Genomic DNA, 19,318 nt, shown 5'->3' with positions numbered 1-19,318 from the left:
CGTCCTAATCACCCACTACAGACAGGGGGATTTATTTAAAGACAATTTTCCTGCTTTGCTGTTCGTCTTTCCCTCAATGGCTTGATCTCTGTCCCCAATGGTTGTTATATAACTTTGGATAACATATGATCATTAACTAATGTTACGATAGAGTTATTACCTGCTACCGTCTGCATACAATGTTAATGGTTTCTTTTGTCCTAGTATTGCTCAGCACCCTGCTCACTATAGTGATAAAGTCCAAATTACTCCACCACAACATAATTTTTATCTACATAGGCTTACCATCTTGGGAAAAATTAGTTTTATTCCTCCCAATCAAAGTCCTCTCAATAATATATTTTCACCTCTACATAACTTTGATCAGGTCAATAAAATCATTTACCTCATTTCCACTAGGGCCTTTATGTACTCCAGTTCAAGTGTCTGCACACAAGTCTCTTTCGTGAACTTTTTCCTACTAGCACTGGCTTTGCTGATAGCTACATTATTGAGGAAAAATAACAGATGTAGTTGTCTCACCTAGCTATTTTAAGATTAATGCACTAACTAACTGTAAGTCGCTCTCGATAAGAGCGTCTGCTAAATGACTAAAATGTAAATATGCAGAGTGTGTGAATGTGTGTGACCGCAACTATAGGGTATCTCTAACAGATGTAACCATGGGTCATATGAACCAAGTAAAGCTTCAGAGATAATGACTCAATATGCTGGTGGCAGATACTGAATAGCCCCTTCCTCAGTTCCTCTGTACACATACAAGAAAAATAACATACCTTCTCAGTTTATAAGAATTTATTGTAAACTCATCTGGGCCTTTGACACTAGGTACATTGAATGGAAACAAGAAAAGGGTTCAGAGCAGTACACAGCAAGGCAGATATGAAAGTTCATACCATTGAAGCTTTAGAAATAACTGGAACGGTTGGAGTATAATCAATGTACTCATATTGCATAATCTTTTTATCACCAGCTATTGAAACGTAAAAGCAGTGTGGCTCAAGTGCTTACTTTGATTTGTTTCCTTCTTGCGGCATGATGAGATTTTGCCATCAAGAACCAGAGGTTCAGTCATCATCCCATTCATCCATGCCTGAAGTGAACAGAAAATGGAATCAGGAAGAGCAGGGGAAAACCTTCATGGTTAATCTACTGAACTATGCGGTCATCATTGTATCAGCGATGGCTGAAAGTGTTGCAGCTGAAGTAAACAGTTAGGACATACCATCAACTATTTTGTGAAAAGTAGGGCCAGATGTTCCAACTATTTGATCCTGACTTGATTTTGGCACACCTGAGGAACTGATAAAGTTTGATTAAGAATTAGCTGCACATTCATTTTAGATTCCTACACCAGACCGTTTCAGTTATCTAAAACCTCTTTCACACCGTCTCAGAGAGACTCCCATGGATACTTTCAACATCAATAGGAAGTCTAAGAATAGTCAATCACCCAAAATGGCTAAGGTTTTCCATGCAAAAACACTTACCCAGGATTGTGGACTGTCCTGGTTTCTCACACGGTCAACACCAAGATGTTTTCTCTTACCAGTAGGAGGCAACCTTAGCCATGTTATAAGCATTTATCACTATTGCACACAAATAAATAATGCAATAGACAACTCAAAAGTAGATCCCTTATTCATCCACATAGATGTATAAAAACAGTCAAAAATTCCCATAATCTCTATCAGCAGTAACTCAATCGAAACAGAGTTTTTGAAACACAAAATATTTATGATCATAAGAAAATAGACAGTAACAGCACTTAGGTTTCAAGCACTTGACATGTTGATAAACAACATACACAGTGGTTCTGCATCTACTCCAAAAACCATTAGGACATGTTCCTGCGTAACCCGCATTGCTGGTATGTTTGACCTGGTCAGCTGAACACTTTCCCTTGGTCCTCCAACAGCACTTCTGTAGTCAAGTATAGGAGCCGGTGAGAGGAAACAACCTTTTCTTGCCCAACGACTTCCTCCCAGGCAAACCGGCGACCCCCATCATGTTTTAAAAATGAATAGATTTTGTAGATAGTTTATTATTTTGCCAAGAGTGTGCAAACCTGTCATCAAGGCAAAGGGTGGCTATGTGAAGAATCTCAAATATAACATATATTTTGATTTGTTTAACACTTTTTTGGTTACTACATGATTCCATATGTGTTATTTTATAGTTTTGATGTCTTCACTATTATTCTACAATGTAGAAAATAGTAAAAACAAAGACAAACCCTTGAATGAGTAGGTGTTCTAAAACTTTTGACCGGTAGTGTGTGTGTGTGTGTGTGTGTGTGTGTGTGTATATATATATATATATATATTACACACACACACATAAATTACATACATACATACATACAGTGGCTTGCGAAAGTATTCACCCCCCTTGGCATTTTTCCCATTTTGTTGCCTTACAACCTGGAATTAAAATGGATTTTTGGGGGGTTTGTATCATTTGATTTACACAACATGCCTACCAATTTGAAGATACAAAATATATTTTTTTGTGAAACAAACAAGAAAAATACAAAGAAACTGAAAACTTGAGCGTGTATAACTATTCAACCCCCAAAGTCAATACTTTGTAGAGCCACCTTTTGCAGCAATTACAGCTGCAAGTCTGTTGGGGTATGTCTCTATAAGCTTGGCACATCCAGCCACTGGGATTTTTGCCCATTCTTCAAGGCAAAACTGCTCCATCTCCTTCAAGTTGGATGGGTTCCGCTGGTGTACAGCAATCTTTAAGTCATACCACAGATTTTCAATTGGATTGAGGTCTGGGCTTTGACTAGGCCAATCCAAGACATTTAAATGTTTCCCCTTAAACCACTTGAGTGTTGCTTTAGTAGTATGCTTAGGGTCATTGTCCTGCTGGAAGGTGAACCTCCGTCCCAGTCTCAAATCTCTGGAAGACTGAAACAGGTTTCCCTCAAGAATTTCCCTGTATTTAGCGCCATCCATCATTCCTTCAATTCTGACCAGTTTCCCAGTCCCTGCCGATGAAAAACATCCCCACAGCATGATGCTGCCACCACCATGCTTCACTGTGGGGATGGTGTTCTCGGGGTGATGAGAGGTGTTGGGTTTGCGGCAGACATTTTCCTTGATGGCCAAAAAGCTCCATTTTAGTCTCATCTGACCAGAGTACCTTCTTCCATATGTTTGGGGAGTCTCCCACATGCCTTTTGGCGAACACCAAACGTGTTTGCTTATTCTTTTCTTTAAGCAATGGCTTTTTTCTGGACACTCTTCCGTAAAGCCCAGCTCTGTGGAGTGTACGGCTTAAAGTGGTCCTATGGACAGATACTCCAATCTCCGCTGTGGAGCTTTGCAGCTCCTTCAGGGTTATATTTGGTCTCTTTGTTGCCTCTCTGATTAATGCCCTCCTTGCCTGGTCCGTGAGTTTTGGTGGGCGGCCCCTCTCTTGGCAGGTTTGTTGTGATGCCATATTCTTTCCATTTTTTAATAATGGATTTAATGGTGCTCTGTGGGATGTTCAAAGTTTCAGATATTTTTTTATAACCCAACCCTGATCTGTACTTCTCCACAACTTTGTCCTTGATCTGTTTGGAGAGCTCCTTGGTCTTCATGGTGCCCCTTGCTTAGTGGTGTTGTTGACTCTGGGGCCTTTCAGAACAGGTGTATATATACTGAGATCATGTGACACTTAGATTGCACACAGGTGGACACTATTAACTCATTATGTGACTTCTGAAGGTAATTGGTTGCGCCAGATCTTATTTAGGGGCTTCATAGCAAAGGGGGTGAATACATATGCACGCACCACTTTTCCGTTATTTATTTTTTAGAATTCTTTGAAACAAGTTATTTTTTTCATTTCACTTCACCAATTTGGACTATTTTGTGTATGTCCATTACATGAAATCCAAATAAAAATCTATTTAAATTACAGGTTGTAATGAAACAATATAGGAAAAACGCCAAGGGGGGTGAATACTTTTGCAAGGCACTGTACACACACACACACTGACTGAACAAAAATATAAACACAACATGCAACAATTTCAATGATTTTGCTGAGTTACAGTTCATATAAGGAAATCTGTCAATTGCAATAAATTCATTAGGGCCGAATCTATGGATTTCACATGACTGGGCAGAGACGCTGCTGCTACTCGCTGTTTATTATCTATGCAGTCACTTTACCTCAATTACCTCGACTAACCTGTACCCCCGCACATTGTCTCGGTACCGGTACCCCCTGTATATAGCCTCGTGATTGTTATTTTATTGTGTTCTTTTTAGAACTGTTTTAAGAAAATATTTACTAAATAAATTAACTCTTATTTTTCTTAAAACTGCATTGTTGGTTAAGGGCCTGTTAGTAAACATTTCACAGTAAGGTCTACACCTGTTGTATTCGGCGCATGTGACAAATACAATTATATTTGAACAGCATGATCATTACACAGGTACACCTTGTGCTGGGGACAATAAATGGCCACTAAAATGTGCTGTAGTCACACAACACAATGCCACAGATGTATCAAGTTTTGAGGGAGCGTGCAATTGGCATGCTGACTGCAGGCATGTCCACCAGAGCAATTGAATTTTGCAGTACGCCCAACCGGCCTCACAACCACATGTATGGCGTCGTATGGGCGAGCGGTTTGCTGATGCCAACTTTGTGAACAGAGTGCCCCATGGTGGCGGTGGGGTTTTGGTATGGGCAGGCATAAGCTACGGACAACGAACACAATTTCATTTTATCGATGGCAATTTGAATGCACAGAGATTCCGTGACGAGATCCTGAAGCCCATTGTGAGGCCCATTTTTTGGGGGTATCTGTGACCAACAGATGCATATCTGTATCCCAGATGTTTAGTTCATTTCATTCCGATCTCCTCTGCATTATTGTAGCCATTTGCTGCAGCCTGTCAACTATGCCTCTGCCTATCCCTGTTCTCTCCTCTCCGCACAGGCTACACAAACGCCTCACACCGCGTGGCTGCTGCCTCTCTAACCTGGTGGTCCCTGCACGCACCACACACCTGGAGTTCCAGGTCTCAGGCAGCCTCTGGAACTGCCGTTCTGCTGCCAACAAGGCAGACTTCATCCCAGCCTATGCTACCCTCCAGTCCCTCGACTTCTTGGCGCTGACGGAAACATGGATTACCACTGAAAACACTGCTACTCCTACTGCTCTCTCCTCGTCTGACCATGTGTTCTCGCATACCCCGAGAGCATCTGGTCAGCGGGGTGGTGGCACAGGAATCCTCATCTCTCCCAAGTGGACATTCTCAATTTTTCCCCTAACCCATCTGTCTATCTCCTCATTTGAATTCCATGCTGTCACAGTCACTAGCCCATTTAAGCTTAATATCCTTGTCATCTATCGCCCTCCAGGTTCCCTTGGATAGTTCATCAATGAGCTTGACGCCTTGATAAGTTCCTTTCCTGAGGATGGCTCACCCCTCACAGTTCTGGGGGATTTCAACCTCCCTACGTCTACATTTGACTCATTTCTCTCTGCCTCCTTCTTTCCACTCCTCTCCTCTTTTGACCTCACCCTCTCACCGTCCCCCCCTACTCACAAGGCAGGCAATACGCTTGACCTCATCTTTACTAGATGCTGTTCTTCTACTAATCTCACTGCAACTCCCCTCCATGTCTCCGACCACTACTTTGTATCCTTTTCTCTCTCGCTCTCCTCCAACACTACTCACTCTGCCCCTACACAGATGGTAATGCGCCATCGCAACCTTCGCTCTCTCTCCCGCTACTCTCTCCTCTTCCATCCTATCATCTCTTCCCTCTACTCAATCCTTCTCCCTCCAATCTCCTGATTCTGCCTCCTCAACCCTCCTCTCCTCCCTTTCTGCATCCTTTGACTCTCTATGTCCCCTATCCTCCCGGCCGGCTCGTTCCTCCCCTCCAGCTCCGTGGCTTGATGACTCATTGCGAGCTCACAGAACAGAGCTCCGAGCAGCTGAGCGGAAATGGAAGAAAACTAGACTCCCTGCGGACCTGGCATCTTTTCACTCCCTCCTCTCTACATTTTCTTCATCTTTTTCTGCTGCTAAGGCCAGTTTCTACCACGCTAAATTCCAAACATCTGCCTCTAACCCTAGGAAGCTCTTTGCCACATTCTCCTCCCTGCTGAATCCTCTCCCCTCCTCCCTCTCTGTGGATGACTTCGTCAACCACTTTGAAAACAAGGTTGACGACATCCGATCCTCGTTTGTTAAGTCAAATGACACTGCTGGTCCTGATCACACTGCCCTACCCTATGCTTTGACTTCTTTCTCCCCTCTCTCTCCAGATAAAATCTTGCGACTTGTGACTGCAGGCCGCCCAACAACCTGCCCGCTTGACCCTATCCCCTCCTCTCTTCTCCAGACCATCTCCGGTGACCTTCTCCCCTACCTCACCTCGCTGATCAACTCATCCTTGACCGCTGGCTATGTCCCTTCCGTCTTCAAGAGAGCGAGAGTTGCACCCCTTCTCAAAAAACCAACACTCGATCCCTCTGATGTCAACAACTACAGACCAGTATCCCTTCTTTCTTTTCTCTCCAAAACTATTGAGCGTGCCGTCTTTAGCCAACTCTCTTGCTATCGCTCTCAGAATGACCTTCTTGATCCAAACCAGTCAGGTTTCAAGACTGGTCATTCAACTGAGACTGCTCCTCTCTGTGTCACGGAGGCTCTCCGCACTGCTAAAGCTAACTCTCTCTCCTCTGCTCTTGTCCTTCTAGACCTGTCTGCTGCCTTTGATACTGTGAACCATCAGATCCTCCTCTCCACCCTCTCCAAGCTTGGCATCTCCGGCGCGGCTCACTCTTGGATTGCGTCCTACCTGACCGGTCGCTCCTACCAAGTGGTGTGGCGAGAAGCTGTCTCCGCACCACGTGCTCTCACCTCTGGTGTCCCCCAGGGCTCAGTTCTAGGCCCTCTCCTATTCTCGCTATACACCAAGTCACTTGGCTCTGTCATATCCTGAGTGGCGCAGTGGTCTAAGGCACTGCATCGCAGTGTTAACTGTGCCACTAGAGATCCTGGTTCGAATCCAGGCTCTGTCGCAGCCGGCCGCGACCGGGAGACTCATGGGCGGCGCACAATTGGCCCAGCGTCGTCCAGGGTAGGGGAGGGAATGGCCGGCAGGGATGTAGCTCAGTTGATAGAGCATGGCGTTTGCAACGCCAGGGTTGTGGGTTTGATTCCCACGGGGGGCCAGTATAAAAAAAATAAAAATAATAAAAAAGATGTATTCACTAACTGTAAGTCGCTCTGGATAAGAGCGTCTGCTAAATGACTAAAATGTAAATGTAAAATGTAATATCCTCACATGGCCTCTCCTATCATTGCTACGCTGACGACACACAACTAATTTTCTCCATTCCCACTTCTGATAACCAGGTGGCGAATCGCATCTCTGCATGTCTGGCAGACATATCAGTATGGATGACGGATCACCACCTCAAGCTGAACCTTGGCAAGACGGAGCTGCTCTTCCTCCCGGGGAAGGACTGCCTGTTCCATGATCTCGCCATCACGGTTGACAACTCCGTTGTGTCCTCCTCCCAGAGTGCGAAGAGCCTTGGCGTGACCCTGGACAACACCCTGTCGTTCTCCGCTAACATCAAGGCGGTGACCCGATCCTGTAGGTTCATGCTCTACAACATTCGGAGAGTACGACCCTGCCTTACACAGGAAGTGGCACAGGTCCTAATCCAGGCACTTGTCATCTCCCGTCTGGATTACTGCAACTCGCTGTTGGCTGAGCTCCCTGCCTGTGCCATTAAACCCCTACAACTCATCCAGAATGCCGCAGCTCGTCTGGTGTTCAACCTTCCCAAGTTCTCTCACGTCACCCCCCTCCTCCGCACACTCCACTGGCTTCCAGTTGAAGCTCGCATCTGTTACAAGACCATGGTGCTTGCCTATGGAGCTGTGAGGGGAACGGCACCTCCGTACCTTCAGGCTCTGATCAGTACCTACACCCAAACGAGGGCATTGCGTTCATCCACTTCTGGCCTGCTGGCTCCCCTTCCTCTGCGGAAGCATAGTTCCCGCTCAGCCCAGTCAAAACTGTTCGCTGCTCTGGCACCCCAATGGTGGAACAAGCTCCCTCACGACGCCAGGACAGCGGAGTCACTCACCACCTTCCGGAGACATTTGAAACCCCACCTCTTTAAGGAATACTTGGGATAGGATAAAGTAATCCTTCTACCCCTCCCTTACCCCAACCCACCCCCCCCCCCAAAAAAGGAAAAAAAACACATTGTAAAGTGGTTATCCCACTGGCTATAAGGTGAATGCACCAATTTGTAAGTCGCTCTGGATAAGAGCGTCTGCTAAATGACGTAAATGTATGTAAATGTTATATGAACTGTAATTCAGTAAAATCTTTTAAATTGTTGCGTTTATATTTTTATTCAGTATATATGCGGACCCCCTGCAGTAACGCCGTGCACCACCTGCAGCAGCTCTGTGGACCCCTAGGGGGGCTGCGAACCCAAGGTTGAATACCCCTGTTCTAGAAAAAAATAAAAAGTACACACACACACACACACACACACACACACACACACACACACACACACACAGGATAATATTCTGGAGTATCAAATTGAGGTAAAAGGAGCATTCCTTGCTTCATAATGGCTGGCCATGATGAAAGTGGTACATATAGTGAACAGTGTCACACTATCCCTAGGTTTCACAGCAATGTGCCCATGTCCATTATAAAAGCTGCCCTAAAATCCTGTGGCTGAAGTGATGGCGGCGAGGGTCTGTGTAGCCACGGAGCGTAGGGCGAAGGTAGGCACTGAGAGAGGGGTGAGCAAGTAGAGCTGGTGCTGGGCAGTCTGCAGGCCAAAACACTTACACTCCTCAGTCACCAGGTAGCACTGCAGCGGCTGGTGAGAGAAGCCCAGGGCAAAGTCCTCCCGGAGGGAGTCCCCACGTTGGGCCTTCTCCCCTGGGGTCAGGGGCGGGGCCTGGGTCTCCTCCAGAGGGAAGTAGCGAGTGGTGGTGAAAGTGTAGAAGAGCCTGAGCAGCTCCCAGCAGCGTGCCTTGGAGGGCAGAGGTGGATCACTGGGAGGAGGGTTGGGGTTAGTAACGATACCTTTCACACAGGAGACAGAGCGACGGGACTCTCTGTTGATGAGCAGCAGAGCCAGGACATCAGGGCGGAGGATCACAGAGCCTGGCAGGCAGCGCTCCCCCACGGCCAGGCTGCCTCTCAGGGCCTCCAGTAGAGGAGACCAGAAACATCCCACCAGCTCACTCTCAGCCCTGTGCAGGGTGGGACTGGGGCCGCACAGCACGCACACGACCGCCCCCGGGAGCAGCTGAAAGCGGAGCAGGCGATGGGCCACAGTGGGGCTGCCCTGGGGCAGGAAGACAGGGGTGTCACAGGATGCAGAGCCTGAGAGGGAGAGAGAGCGGGCCAGAGAGGATAGGAGAACCACTTCCTGTGGCGCCAGACGCCACCATTTGTCAGTGGCGGTGGCTATCCGTCCGTGGACCATCAGGCAGCCAAACTCGCTATCTGCAGCCTGGGTAAAGCCGTCCAGGCCCTCCTGAAGCAGGGTGGGGTTGGGGGGCAGTAGGCAGTCGGCGCAATGCGTCAGGTCCCCCATAGTGCCCTCCTGTCCTTGTCCCCCCTCCAGGAGCTGGTCGATGAGGCGGTAGCAGGAGCGCAGGTCCCTCTTCAGCCGCTCCACGTTCCTCAAACTGGCCAGTTCGTCCTGCCCCAGCACCAGCACCATGCAGTTCCACACGTTCTCCAGCAAGCGCCGCAAGTGGAGGTCTCCTTCTCCTGCACCACCACCTCCCTGCTGGGCCTGCCCACCGCTGCTCACCGCTATGAGCATCACGCTGTCCTGAAACACCTTCCACACCACCCGGCCTCCACGGTCAGTCTCACAGCCAGCCAGCACCACCCCCTGGCCCGCTCCGAACATGTGCACACCGTTCAGGGAGCCGATGATGGAGAAGGGGAGTTGCTTAGAAGCCCCCCGGGTAAAGAGGGGAACCCCGCTGTTGGCAGTGAGGCAGAGAAGCTGCGCAGAGCCTGCCTGTTGGAGCATCATATGGCTTGGGTGGCCAGGCTAGGCGCTGTCCTCCTGAACCGTCCACTGACTGGCCCTCTGGTTTAATGATGGAGAAGATTCAGCTCTAGTCCATGGTTATGGGACACTTGCAAGAAAACAAGAGCAGTTGCCTGCAACAAGAATGTATATAACAGATAGTAATTACTGAACGCACACAAGCAGATATACATTTACATTTTAGTCATTTAGCAGACGCTCTTATCCAGACCGACTTACAGTTAGTGAGTGCATACATTTTTGTTATTTTTTATACTGGCCCCCCGTGGGAATCGAACCCACAACCCTGGCGTTGCAAGCGCCATGCTCTACCAACTGAGCTACACGGGGCAATATATCACTTGTCATGCAAACATGTCGCAGATGTGTATTTGCAGACAACTTTTAAGCATTTAGCTAGTTACTATAACTAAGCAAACAAGCAAAATACTACCTATTTTTTTTCATTGTTTGCAAGTCAACTAGATAGCAACATAGCTAGCTAACATAGCTAACGTTAGTGATAACATTTTCACTATAAACAGAACAAAATTATCGAAATAAACTTGGTAGCTAGCTAGCTATTCTACCAAAGGGCGCATGTGAACGTGTCGCCGGCAAATAGCTAGCAAGCTATCTAATGTATTTTTCCTCTTACTTTTTCTTTGCTGAATCGCTTCCATCACGAAACGAGTTGACTCCATTCACGTTTCCACAGCAACTGGCCCTGGCAGCTCTCACATGATCCATTCATTCAATCAATCAGATGATGTCTCTAAAGCAGATCTTAAATCAGTTTACCATACCCCAATCCGAATTTACCACTTGGAGAATAAATAAAATAAACTGACTTCAGATCAGTGTTTACGGCTGCATAATCCCTCTTCCTATTTCCGGCTTTGCCTCTCGTGAACTGGCCAGTCAGGTTCGAGAATGTTGTGCCTGTTCACGAGCGTCTTGTCTAGGCGGCGCATGCCGACTCACAGATCCTTTCAACATAAGAACAGAGTAATTGAATTAGTTTGAGCAGTTTAGGTGGTTTATAGATCAAATAAACGGCCCAGCGCCAAGCAGACATTCGTGAATAAACAGGATATTCATTTACGCTGTCAGAAGAACTATCAACGAAGCCAACTAATAAACAATAAAAAGGTAAGTGTCAAATATAGACTGAAGCAGAACACAGCGCAGGGTTTCGCAAACTCGGACCCCCAAGGGGTGCACGTTTTGGTTTTTGCCATAACACTACACAGCTGATTCAAATTATCAAAGCTTGATGATTAGTTGATTATTTTAATCAGCTGTGTAGTGCTAGGGCAAAAACCAAAACGTGCACCGAGTTTGGGAAACCCTGTGTTAGCAACACATAATTATTGGCAAAATGAATAACATGTTAGAATTGAGATAAAAAACAACATTTAAAGTCAGTAAGACATGCTCAGGTTAATGGTGTCAATAATATAATTTAAGGTAGCAAGCTATAGTAATAGATAAAGTAGCCTGAATTACGCTTTCCTTATTCCAAGATTGTAATGAATACACATTCTTCAATTACTGCATATTTCATGCTGCATCTGATTTATGTTACACATTGTAATATTATATTGTAATGTCCACAATATCATCACGATCCGCAATCTTTCTTTCCACTGATGTGCATAGGTCCTGAATGAAATGCAGTGTCTAAAGTTAGAACTGTGAGAGTGAAGTTTCTGGTGGAAATTGGCCCTCCAAAGATAAACTGCTGAAAATCCAAGACTGTAGGTAGCTAATACTAAAGTATATACAATGCTTCACAAATACAGCCAGATTGCTTTTGGGTAAATTCTGGATTACTCAGCTCATGATATAACCACATGGTCATGTAGAAGATGTTCACTGAATAGGGAAGTTCTAAGAATGCAGATAAGGGGACTTTAAATGGCTCCTCTGTCTTTGAAATTGACTCATCCGAGTGCAACGGGTTCCATGGCTTTTGATCAGGGCAGAATCCACAACTAATGAATCCATAGACCTCTCATTGTATTCCAGTGTGCCCACTACTGTGAAGTGATGATCATATCCTCCATGTTTGTTATGTATACCCTCTATGGCCCATATCCATCATCCATTGAAGACTGTTTGCTTTTTGGGCATCATTAAATGGTCTATGCATTTTTACCCTAGTATTTCAACAGTATCAAGTTCTCCACATCCATGTTATTTAGCAACTGAGTACTCATGCATGTCAGTATTGCATCATTGAATTGTTTTGTTCCAAATCAACTCTGGCATCTCTATTCAACACTCAGTACATCAGATGCTCTGTAGTTGAAGGTTTCAGAAACCCAATTATCCATTTCCAGATAACCTCTCAACACATCCTATTATATTGAACAAACTTCATGCAAGTAGTGAATGTATTCAGTTCATGACAGACCTTGGGTTTATTTAATAAACCTAATCTAGTTTTGGATTAGATTCTTGTGTTTTCTCTTTTCTACAAATCTAACTGTTCTTTTTCTTTTACTAGCTGGAATGGAGAACAAAACCAATGGATCAGTGGAAGCCAAGCCGTAAGTTGAGGGTGTTCTTCCCTCCGAGGCTATAGATGAGGGATAAGATTGATGCCCTTTTGCCTTGTCCCTATACCCATTCTCCTGTCTGCTCCGTCTTTCTAGTAAGGTGGAGAATGGCCAGCTGCCGGATCCTGCAGACTGGGCAGTTACTGATGTCGTTAACTATTTCAAAGCTGCAGGATTTCAAGAGCAGGCTACTGCTTTCCAGGACCAGGTAAATGAACAGAACATATCATTTACTAACCTTGCAAGTTGCACATTCTTCCTTCCTTCTCTCTCTTTCTCGTGGGTCAGAGCTTCCCAATCCCTTCTTCTTTTCGTAGGAAATCGACGGAAAGTCTCTGCTTCTGATGACGCGGAACGATGTCCTAACAGGCCTGTCCATCAAACTGGGTCCAGCACTGAAGATCTACGAGTACCATGTGAAGCCACTCCAGACCCAGCATCTGAAGAGTAATGCTAATGCATCATAGCATCACTCCATGCTCCTCCATGTGCAACAGGACAGTCACCTATGGAGGAGGGGTGAGAGGCTGTACGGACAGACCAGGCCGAAGACGTTTATGGACAGCAGAGGATGATGGTGCTTAGAAAACTTATTTGCATCCTTATGCAAAGTCAATGTTCTTTTACTTGAAGTGATGACCGATGCCAAATGGTGTGCGCCGTGAAGTTAATTTACAAAGACATGGCAGTGATCATACTGTTTTTAGTTAACGGAGTGATGGTATTGGTTTATGAAAGTAAACAAGGACTTGAATCCTTTATTTGAATAAAAAATGATTTTTTTACAGGTCTTACAAAGTACATTGTAATATAAAATATTCTAATCAAGCTTGCTGCTGAAGCAAATTCAACCGAATTGATTTATTTAGGGGATGGTCCTTTTCATATGGACGCAAAGGTGCACTAGATGTCTGACTTGCTGATAAATGTCCTAACCTTGTCTTATTGATATTTTCAGTATATACAAACTTTTGAACACAGTTTGATTTCAGATAAGATTGCATGGTAATTAGTTGGAGGAAATGTACGTGTTTGCACCATAGTCTTAGAATTACTGTTCCTCCATCACTGTGAATTTTTTCCCTAATAAGCCACTATGAATATTACATGATCAAATCTGTATCTTTAAGCATTATGTACTTCAATGATCTAGTTAAAGTGATACTTCGGGAACTTTTGTTAAATTTCAGCCTGTAGTTTTGAAAGTGGTGCTTACAAGCCAAAACGGGTCCCCGTTTTGGGTACTACGTCATCCATTTCATATGTTACGAATTTGTTGTGCTTAAGATCCTGGACTGCATCTTTAAGCACGTGGGGGTGGGGAATATAGGTTAATAATTGTTCTTCGATTTCCTTAATTACCATATTAAGACCATATTCTTTCATCTTAAAAGGATGTATTTTTAGAAATTGTTTTGGATATGAATGTTTTTATCAAAAGTGGTACTCTTTCCCTTTGTATTGTTAAGGTGCTCGGTTTGCATTCTGTTATGAAATAAACAACTTGCATCTTTAATGATTTGAGATACCACTATTAGTCCGACCCAAGAACGATTAGTAAATACAATCATGTAGTAGAGAAAGAAGAATGTTTTAATTTCTAAATACAAAAAGTCAAGATCAATGATGAATAAAATAGAAAAGGCACAATAATTTACTTGAAAACCACCCTGTGCCATGAAAAATAAACCTCATCATTTCCTCTAAGGTAGTTTGCTGAAAATAGATGGCAAGTCTTCCTGACATGTTATTCTACACTTCATGAGAGTCTGTGGCAGTGGAATGCCGTGGGCAATGAGGAGCAGTGTTGAGGTCAACTTTTTCCCTGTAGCATCAAAATGAAGGCCTGCAAGACAGGAACAGACAGTGAGATAAGCACATTCAATACACATGCATTTCTCTGAATTGCAACCAAATACTAGTCTGCAATCCACACAATCTGTTTCTGTATCATTTATTTTCACTGATTCCGTTTGGATTCCAGGCCAATGAAGGACTACGTACACAAAACCAGAAAATAACGTTTTTGTTTTGACAAGAGAGGAGACTCACCAAATAATGCTGTGGTTGGTCTGTCCTATGGGTCTGTCTCACAAGAAGGAGCACACCTTCTGTGGTCTGAAGGGGTTGGTGCTGGAGGAGACCCCGGTGAGCAGGGGGTCTTGGAGGGCATTCTGCATGCAGAACTGCTGAAGGTCTGCAGCTGCCTGGGACACCTGAACAGATGCCATAATACAGGAATATAGCTGTGAACAAAAAGGTCTGCCTGTTGCAACGGGTAACATGGCACTCATTGCTAGCTATAAGACTCCTACAATATCCTCCTTGAATGGGTGTTGCCAATATTAGCTATCAGGTGTGAACACAGACCCTTAAATTAGGCTTTGGCTGCTGCCAGCAGTGCTGGGGCGAATGATCCTAGGGCAGTAGGCAACACTCAGTAATGACCAATAGCCTCTAAAACCAACAACTAACAATTCCATTGGAGATGATTTAGCAAAATATTAGGTTTTCATGGCCAGATCACAATTTCTGTGCCTAGATCCACGCCCTTAGCTAGCTATTAGCCACTGTTAGCTAGATACTGATGCCAACTGACTAGTTTCCCTAAGCAGGTTTATCAAGTATGTTTGAGTATGAAATACATTATTACCTTCACTCTGTTGATGCTCGCTTCAAAACGCAGCTGCTGGACAACTTTCTTCATCGCAACGAGATTTGATGAGCCAGACATCTTTGCTATTTTGTAGAAAAGAAGCGGAGACAAATCGCATAGTTGATCACACATCCGGTTTTGAATCTACTGCGCAGTCGCAGTGTGGCTCAGTAATCGACCGCGACTCAACTTTCAAAATATTGTCACGTGCACAAGGACAGTGAAACGCCTTTCTTGCAATCAGTAATTAAGATCAGTAGTAAAAATATACTATAAATTAAAGTAGAACATAAACACGAGAAAATATTCACACCCCTTGACTTATTCCACATTTTGTTGTGTTACAGCCTGCATTCAAAATTGATTAAATATATGTTTTACTCTCACCCATCTACACACACACAATACCCCATAATGAAAGTGAAAACATGTTTTTAGAAATGTTTGCAAACATATTGACAATGAAATACAGAAATATCTAATTTACATAAGCATTCACACCCTTTGCTATGACGCTCCAAATTGAGCTCAGGTGCATCCAATTTCCTTTGATCATCCTTGAGACATTACTACAACTTGATTGGAGTCCACCTATAGTCAATTAAATTGTTTGGACATGACTTAGAAAGAAGAGAGCAAGACACTTCTCGGTTGAACGGTGTAAGGAGGCAACTAGAAACTAATGAGACCGATTGTTTGACCACAAGTGAGAGTTGTTTGATATTGTTGAATCTTATTTCGCTATTGCATAAATGTGGTAAGAGGTTAATGGGAAATGGCTGCGAGTAGTGCAGACGAAATGGAGAAAAAGTTGGTGGATTGTTAATATTGTGTGGTAGCCAGGCTCAGCAAAGGAAGATTTAGAAAATGGAAAAACTTAATGGGATGAAGATTAAAAGCCATGTACCTGGTTAAAGAAAATGTGAAAAATGTGAAGGGAGGCAGAGTGATTGAGGCCAAAAGGTTGATCAGTAGGAAATAAAGTCAAAGAAGTGAAAGCTATCAGTGATGCTAAGGTTTGAGATAGTCTTGCCGGGAAAAGTACAGATATGATTCCTTAGTTTCAATGTTGGAGAATTTGTCCCATATGCACTGCAGTGTTTGAAATGCCAAAGAATGGGACATGTAGCTGCTCAGTGTAAAGGAAAGAAAAGATGTGCCAAGTGTGGAGGAGCACATGATTACGGTGAATGTGGAAGCAATGTGAAGGTTAAGTGCTGTAATTGTGGGGAGAACAGTGTAGCATTTGGTGGATGCCAGGTAAAGAGAGAGGCTCAAAGATAAAGGATCAGTCAATATGATGTATCATATGCAGAGGCCATAAAACAGATTGGTAGAACTACAGTGCGGACTGATGGAGCTTACATGGATGTACCTGTAGTAAGTGGACCTACTGTCGGGGCTGGTGCTTCTGATGGTCTTGGCATGGTTTCGAGGCCTGTTCAGAAATCTTGTGCTCATGAATGTGTGGTGTCAAAGGACGCTTTTATTGGTAAGGTTATCAATATGACTCGGGTTGTGGAAAGAAGAAATGGCAGGTTGAAGGTTATTGTGGAGACTGCGAAAGCGATATTGGGGGTAACAGATGTTACTGTTGAAATGGTTGTTGACATGCTGAACAATCCTAAGGGTGGAGTGTTTCAGCATGATATAAAGTTGAATGGTTTTGGGGGAGGGTGTGGTAGAAGTTAGGGATTTATTTGGTTTAGAATTTTTTTTTTTCATGGTAGTACAGAATTGGGCAGATCATGATTGATCATACATTCTAGCACAGTAGGTGGCGGCATGCACTTAAACGATTGTTTGCGGACCGCCATGATATCATAGAAGACTTAAAGAAATACCTGTCTATACAAGGTCCCACAGTTGACAGCGCATGTCAGAGCAGAAACTATACCATGAAGTCCAAGGAATGGTCCATAGATCTCCGAGATACAATTGTGATGAGGCATACAGTGCAATCGGAAAGTATTCAGACCCCTTGACTCTTTCCACATTTTGTTACGTTACAGCCTTATTCTAAAATTGATTTTTGGAGGACGCATGGCTCTCGACCTTCGCCTCTCCCAAGTCCCCTACGGACTTGGGAGAGGCGAAGGTCGAGAGCTATGCGTCCTCCGAAACACGACCCTGCCAAGCCGCACTGCTTCTTGACACACTGCTCGCTTAACCCGGAAGCCAGCTGCACCAATGTGTCGGAGGAAGCACTGTCCAGCTGGCGATCGAAGTCAGCTTGCAGGTGCCTGGCCCGCCACAAGGAGTCGCTAGAGCGCGATGGGACAAGGAACATCCCGGCCGGACAAACCCTCCCCTAACCCGGACGACGCTGGGCCAATTGTGCGCCGCCTCATGGAAGCTTGAAAGATAAATGAGAGAAAATCCCCAAATCCAGATATGCAAAGCTGATAGACATACCCAAGATGACAAGGCTGTAATCGCTGCCAACGGTGCTTTTACAAAGTAATAACTCAGGGGTGTGAATACTTATGTAAATTAGATCAGTATTTCATTTTCAATAAATTTGCAAACAAATTCTAAAAACACGTTTTCACTTCAAAGGAAGCAGGAGTATAGAGTCATAATCTGATTTACCAAAGGGGGGCTTGTATGCTTGCTTGTGGGTAGAATAACAGTGGTCTTTATCGCTCCTAGTGACGAAGGAGACGTGTGGATGGAAGTTGGCATCACGTGTCTTTAAATAATGAGGAATTAAAATCACCGGCAACCAGAAAAGCAGCCTACGCGTGCATGGTTTCCTGCTTGTTTATAGCCTTGTACAGTTCGTTATGTGCCAGCTTGTTGTTTTTCGTGTCCTGAGGCGGAATATACAGAGTATACAAAACATGAACACCTGCTCTTTCCATGAGACTGACCAGGTGAAAGCTATGATCCCTTATTGATGTCACTTGTTAAATCCACTTCAAATCAGTGTATATGAAAGGGGAGGTGACAGGTTAAAGAATGATTATTAAGCCTTGAGACATGGATTGTGTATGTGTGCCAATCAGAGGGTGAATGTGCTAGACAAAATATTGAAGTGCCTTTGAACGAGGTATGGTAGTACGTGCCAGGCACACCAGTTTGTGTCAAGAACTGCAACACTGCAGGGTTTTTCCAAGCTCAACAGTTTCCCATGTGTATCAAGAACGGTCCACCACCCAAAGGACATCCAGCCAACTTGACAACTGTGGGAAGCATTGGAGTCAACATGGGCAAGCATCCCTGTGGAACGCTTGACACCTTGTAGAGTCCATGTCCCAACGAATTTAGACCTTTCTGAGGGCAAAAGGGGGGTGCAACTCAATATTAGGAAGGTGTTCCTAATGTTTGGTATACTCTGTGTATACAGCAGTCACGATAACAGCTGAAAACTCTCTCGGAAGGTAGAAGGATAGGCATTTGACCATCAGGTATTCCACTGTGCTAGAGACAGCAAACCATTTGCTGTTGATGAAGAGGCATACCCCTCTCGATTTCCCTGAATCCAATGTCCTGTCCGCTCGGTGAATCCATTGAGTTGGATAAACATGGGGGGTATCTTGTCCGAAAAACATGTGATGGAAAATTGTTGGTGCTTTTCTATTTATACATTTCTGTGTTCTATGTTTGTGCTTTTCTAATACCGTTGTCTGTGTTCATGCAAGTGACTGATTGAACGAATCCTCACTATTAGTATCTGCAATTTGGCAGTACGCCCAGACCCTTGTTTTGAGAACAATATCTCAGTTTCAAGGTCTCAGCTTAGAGAGAAGCCTCGTGAGATATTGGTCTGTCACATGCATGACCCAGTATTGGTCGGTCACATGAATGAAGCAAACGTTAATGATGAATTATGAATGAATAAGCTACATCATGCAAATATAACTTGTCTGTATACAAGAGATCTAACGGGACTGCCCCGGAAGAGCTCCTGATCGCATGTGTACGTACATATGGTGCATTGAGTTGGTTGGAACCTCTCCAGCGCGCTGACTATAAACAATGATTAATTTAAGATTGACTTTGAATGTCCCTCTAAAGGAATTTCCACAACAG

At 44.4% G+C, this 19,318-nt stretch overlaps 3 protein-coding genes across 5 annotated transcripts; 1 reads left to right on the top strand and 2 right to left on the bottom strand.

Moving 5' to 3' along the window:
* Positions 1 to 8,725: 8,725 nt before the first annotated feature.
* Positions 8,726 to 10,066, bottom strand: fuz (fuzzy planar cell polarity protein; the record flags this gene model as incomplete). The annotated part of the gene is made up of 1 exon (XM_084188346.1): positions 8,726 to 10,066. The coding sequence occupies one exon, from the start codon at positions 10,064 to 10,066 to the stop codon at positions 8,726 to 8,728; it is 1,341 nt and encodes a 446-aa protein (XP_084044472.1).
* Positions 10,067 to 11,153: 1,087 nt separating this feature from the next.
* On the top strand, positions 11,154 to 14,141 carry LOC311150819 (sterile alpha motif domain-containing protein 13-like). 3 transcript variants are annotated; one of them, XM_084188354.1, is made up of 5 exons: positions 11,154 to 11,215; positions 11,726 to 11,823; positions 12,576 to 12,618; positions 12,724 to 12,835; positions 12,945 to 14,141. In XM_084188354.1, the coding sequence occupies exons 3-5, from the start codon at positions 12,581 to 12,583 to the stop codon at positions 13,092 to 13,094; spliced, it is 300 nt and encodes a 99-aa protein (XP_084044480.1). In that variant the 5' UTR covers positions 11,154 to 11,215; positions 11,726 to 11,823; positions 12,576 to 12,580; the 3' UTR covers positions 13,095 to 14,141. The 3 variants fall into 3 exon arrangements, with proteins under 3 accessions (XP_084044480.1, XP_084044482.1, XP_084044481.1); XM_084188355.1 differs by having other exon boundaries at positions 11,176 to 11,215; positions 11,726 to 11,827; XM_084188356.1 differs by lacking the exon at positions 11,726 to 11,823 and having other exon boundaries at positions 11,166 to 11,215.
* A 58-nt stretch (positions 14,142 to 14,199) lies between these two features.
* Positions 14,200 to 15,423, bottom strand: LOC311150820 (guanine nucleotide-binding protein G(I)/G(S)/G(O) subunit gamma-5-like). Its single transcript, XM_084188357.1, has 3 exons — positions 15,281 to 15,423; positions 14,680 to 14,843; positions 14,200 to 14,473 (listed from the first exon to the last, which is right to left on the bottom strand). The coding sequence occupies exons 1-2, from the start codon at positions 15,413 to 15,415 to the stop codon at positions 14,718 to 14,720; spliced, it is 261 nt and encodes an 86-aa protein (XP_084044483.1). The 5' UTR covers positions 15,416 to 15,423; the 3' UTR covers positions 14,200 to 14,473; positions 14,680 to 14,717.
* Between the last annotated feature and the right edge of the window lie 3,895 nt (positions 15,424 to 19,318).

The sequence above is a fragment of the Coregonus lavaretus genome (genome assembly GCF_964263955.1).
Source record: "Coregonus lavaretus genome assembly, chromosome: 23".
Taxonomy (NCBI): domain Eukaryota; kingdom Metazoa; phylum Chordata; class Actinopteri; order Salmoniformes; family Salmonidae; genus Coregonus; species Coregonus lavaretus.
This window is presented reverse-complemented; position numbering and strand designations above follow the sequence as displayed.

Coding starts and splice junctions, on each gene's coding strand:
- LOC311150819 (XM_084188354.1), top strand. CDS start 12,581: ATGGAGAACAAAACCAATGGATCAGTGGAAGCCAAGCC. Junction 12,619..12,723: donor GGATCAGTGGAAGCCAAGCC/GTAAGTTGAGGG, acceptor CCGTCTTTCTAG/TAAGGTGGAGAATGGCCAGC. Junction 12,836..12,944: donor CTACTGCTTTCCAGGACCAG/GTAAATGAACAG, acceptor TTCTTTTCGTAG/GAAATCGACGGAAAGTCTCT.
- LOC311150820 (XM_084188357.1), bottom strand. CDS start 15,415: ATGTGTGATCAACTATGCGATTTGTCTCCGCTTCTTTTCTACAAAATA. Junction 14,844..15,280: donor CGAGCATCAACAGAGTGAAG/GTAATAATGTAT, acceptor GCATCTGTTCAG/GTGTCCCAGGCAGCTGCAGA.